The 4,374-nt window shown below is 34.5% G+C and overlaps 1 protein-coding gene across 1 annotated transcript in view; it reads right to left on the reverse strand.

Moving 5' to 3' along the window:
* Positions 1 to 4,374, reverse strand: part of SMAD4 (SMAD family member 4) — a 30,436-nt gene that overhangs the window by 19,200 nt on the left and 6,862 nt on the right. Inside the window, exon 4 of the mRNA XM_007943809.2 lies at positions 2,520 to 2,732. Coding sequence (XP_007942000.1) covers positions 2,520 to 2,732 — 213 coding nt within the window. The remainder of the gene's footprint in view (positions 1 to 2,519; positions 2,733 to 4,374) is intronic.

Genomic DNA, 4,374 nt, shown 5'->3' on the forward strand with positions numbered 1-4,374 from the left:
ATCACACTTCCTGAAAGAGTAACTTACACCACTGCTCAAAGTCGGAAGGAAGTGCAACCACTGTTCTCCTCTCTACAGATCACATTTCCTGAAAGCTAAGATTATAACATGCAAAGCTAAGGACAGCATCCAATTACCAAATTATTTATTATTTATAGATATTTTAGTAACCTCCCTTCCTACTCATCCTCCCCCAAATTTGCAAATTATCTTTAAAAGTTCATTACATTTCTGCTTTTGTTTTTAATAACTGTACATGCTACAGACTTTTAGCTAACTTACAAAAACCATTACTACGTTTTGTTGTTGTTTTAACTAACTTACAAAAACTGTTACTACATTTTTTGTTGTTGTTGTTGTTAGGTACCATCGAGTCAGCTCCAACTCATACTGGCCTACATACAACAGAACAAAACAATGAAAATTAAATGATTTTAACTTACAGGTATTTAGAAAGAAACTCCAAACATATTTAGATGCCAAGTAAACATACAATGTAAGAACTAGCCCACTGTAGCTATCTGCATGGAATGCTTCCAGCACAACCATGCCTCGGAGATACCGAGCAATCAGTTCCAGACCACCACAATAAAGCAAATACTGCAATAAATCGAGTCAAACAAATTTTTTGGTTTCCCAAGTGAAACAGTTATCTTTTTTATTACATTACAGCCAAAGTTTATTATATCCCAAATAAAAGTTGTATTTATACTATACTATAGCCTATTAAATATAAAACAGCATTACGTTAAGTTTGAAATATTATGAGAATTACCAAAATGTGACAGAGACATGAGGTGAGCACATGCTGTTGGAAAAAACAGTGCCAAGAGACCCGCAGGGCAGCCACAAACCTTTAATTTACAAAAAGCACAATATCTACCAACTGTGCTAAAACAACGGGTGCCTGTACCCGACTCCAAGTGCATAAGATGAAGATAAACAACACGACTCATGAAGCAGTCTTCCAATTCTTCTCATTTAGTTCAACTTCTTCTTTCTTTTAATTCTATCAATACACTTTTCGAGATCTAAGGGAAAATTCTGCCATAAGTTCTAAAACCTACAGTTTTTACCACCCACTTGTGAGAATCTATCCAAAAAAACAAAACAAAATTAGCTGCCTTTCATCCATATCACTTTTTCTGGTCTTCAAATAAGACTCAGACCAGGAGCCAGAGCAGTCAAAATGAGGTCCTGTTAGTGTGATCAACAAGGGACGCAAATTCAATCTCCAGACAAAGAAACAGAGATGCGCAGCTCGTCTCTAGCAAACGTATCTTCTTTCACTCGTCTCTATTCACCCTGCTTGTCAACCAGTTTCTCCAACTGGTAAATAAAGGGCAGACAGGTAAAGAAGTAGCAACTGCTTAAAAGCGCCAGGTTCTAACGCAGGTACTCACACTATACCATCCACTTAGAATACATTCTCCACAGTGACATTATGTGTCTAATGTAACAAATCCAAAAAACATTGCTTTAAAGTGGTGAAATTAATTAAATGGGGGAAAATTTGGTACCTTTTACTTGAAAATTCACAAGTGCAGAAATTAGTCCCCTCTTTATTCTAAAGATCAAAATCCCTATGCTAATCTGATCCTTTGGTATTAGCTAACAAAGTATCAATCCAAATCAATCAACAATCTACTGTTGATGCAGGCTTAGACACAATACCCTTAAAACCAGGTACAACCAACATCACAAATATGCACACAGACAACGCTGTGTGCTCTCCACTACAAGCAGCAAACTTTTTTTGTGCCAAAGTCCAATCTTTGATGACTTTTAAAATAAATTATAAATAATAAAAGAAGTAGGCATTATTGCTTTCATCAATCAGACCCTGAGAAAAGCTGAACCTAATTAGCCCTCTGCCTCCATGACCTGACCATGGAAAGAATTCTTGTGAAACTTCTCATTAAAAATAGTTAAATATATAAAATTTAGCTTTGTATCCAAATGGACTAAAAAACTTAAAACTCTATCTTGAGGGACAGACACTATAAAAGAGTTGTCAAAATTCCTTTTTCTAAATTCGGCAACAGGAGATTGAGATGATGATAATAAAGTAACATTCTCTGAAATAAAGTGAAATAAGAACACTAGATTAAAGTAAAGTTTGCAATTCCATTAACACAGACCTTTATAAACATCTTGGTTCAAAGTTACTTTTGTTAACTACTTAAATGTTTCATTAAGGGCTATCTGAAAGCTCAAGAGGATTGTAACTCCTGAATGTAACTGTAAGTACAAATTAGATCATGAATTTAAATTAATACTATAATCAAAGTCATTACTTAAGTTCCAAATAATTGAATGTCAACATAAAAACTTTAAGTAAATTACAAACACCATTATTTCCAGGATTAATACCAGACTAATTTATACTTGTTTGTGTATGAGGGCTATCAGAACACTCAAGTTTCACTAAGGTGGAGTTTCTCTCCATGTAACTACACATAAATATTTAATGCTTAGTGGAGTTTAACTTGCTGACTACATCAGATTCTACAACTCACTTGTGGACGCCACAGGAATGTTAGGAAAGTTGGTGGTGCTGGCAGCATTAGACTCAGATGGGGCTAACAGAGCTGGAGCGCTGTATGTTTCCGTGGATGCGCGATTACTCGGTGGATGCTGGATGGTTTGAATTGAATGTCCTTCAGTGGATAACGATGGCTGTCCCTCAAAGTCATGAACATATTCGTCCTTCACCAACATACTTGGCGGAGCTATATAGAAAATTAAACACATTTGAAAATCTTACCAGCCTTTATTCCTAGGGGAAAAAAAAAACTTACAAGCAAGCAACATAACATCACCTAAAATCAACTGTAGTGAAAAATGACCCTAATTCTAATACAGATTCTTTGCAAATTCTTTTAAAAGTATTTTACTTTATCTGTAAGGGCCATTTATTTAGAGGTAGCAGCACCAGATATATTTTATAAATCCATCTGACTGACTCCTTGAAGTATAAACGCTGACCATATTCCAACAGTCTCCAGCAATGGTCCTAAAAAAGGTATTTATTTCTCAGTTTCTTCATTAAACTACAAGTAACAATCACGTTAAACACATAACATAAGCTAAGGAAAAAACAAATGGCTGGGGAAAATGTTTATCCAGCTTAAAAAAAAAAAAATTACTGAATCCATGACCAAGATTAAAAACTTAGCTGCATCTTTTTGGCTAATTTAATTTTACTGTAGAGCTATGGATGGGCTCTGACAGGTGTTCAATTCCAGGATCTGGAATTATTGTTCAAACGTTGTATTTGAAAATATCTAACCAGAGAGGGTTAGAAGCAGACAGAAAACTCCTAAGTGATATGTCAAACTGAACTTTCTTCTACTGATATTGAAAAAACAAACCTCAATAATCAACATCTTTCATTTCTGCACATGCACTTTAATAAGCAAAGCTAGAATCTAGCTAACCCAGCACACCTTTCACTGAGTAAACTAGGTTAACAGTCTGCTTAGTTTTGAAAAGGAAAAAAAGAGAAAACCAGGTTAACTGTAACTGACCTACATTCATAAGGTCACTATTTCTCTGACCAGAACCTTGCCACTTGTTTTTTGAGGCTATTATTTTGGAGTTTGCTTTTTATCTTTAGCAAACAATCCTTTTACTGCTTCAAAGAGATATGCTTAGCTAACCCCACTCCAGAATTTTACAATCCACTGAACTCTAATACTGGATTCTCTTCTCAGAACAGTCAATTAATAGTCTACAAAAAGATACTTGTTTTTTTTTAAAAGATACTTTCTTTTCTATTAAGAACCAGTACTATGGTTCTCCTTAACATTCCCTACATCAATCTTTGAGAAAAATCTATTACATGTAAATACCAATTAGTTACATGGCTAGTTTTAATTTTTTCTTGTCAAAGCTACAAGAATTATTACTGTTCAAATTCTCATGTACAACCTCTTAAAAAGCATTATGGTAGTGTGCATCAAAAGTCATTAAGATGCTCTTTTCAAATTCCACTCTGAAGAATTTCTCTCCACAAAATTCTATGGAAACAAACAAAAACAAAAAGGATACTAATACATCCTTATATATGTCAAAAATTGGACTCAACCACTTGTCATTATTGTTGGTCAAATTATAAAAAGAATACAAAGAAAAATAGTTTTTGGCATTAAGTGGCTACATCTGCATTTTATGCAGTTTTTTACTGTACCTTCAGCAAAGCACTGGGCTGTTCTTTACATAGATCCTGACACCTCCATTTAATTCCTGGGTATTTTAGGTTTTTGTTATTACAGTGCAGTGTAGTAAATTACTTAGTGTGGCTTTTCTACCCATAAGTCTTTGTAAACTCCAAGATGGGAATTGCTATTAGCAACTGAGGAGATCCTGATT

This window comes from Orycteropus afer, unplaced genomic scaffold (genome assembly GCF_000298275.1).
Source record: "Orycteropus afer afer isolate SDZICR_OR568_19922 unplaced genomic scaffold, OryAfe1.0 scaffold00113, whole genome shotgun sequence".
In the NCBI taxonomy this organism is placed as follows: Eukaryota; Metazoa; Chordata; class Mammalia; order Tubulidentata; family Orycteropodidae; genus Orycteropus; species Orycteropus afer.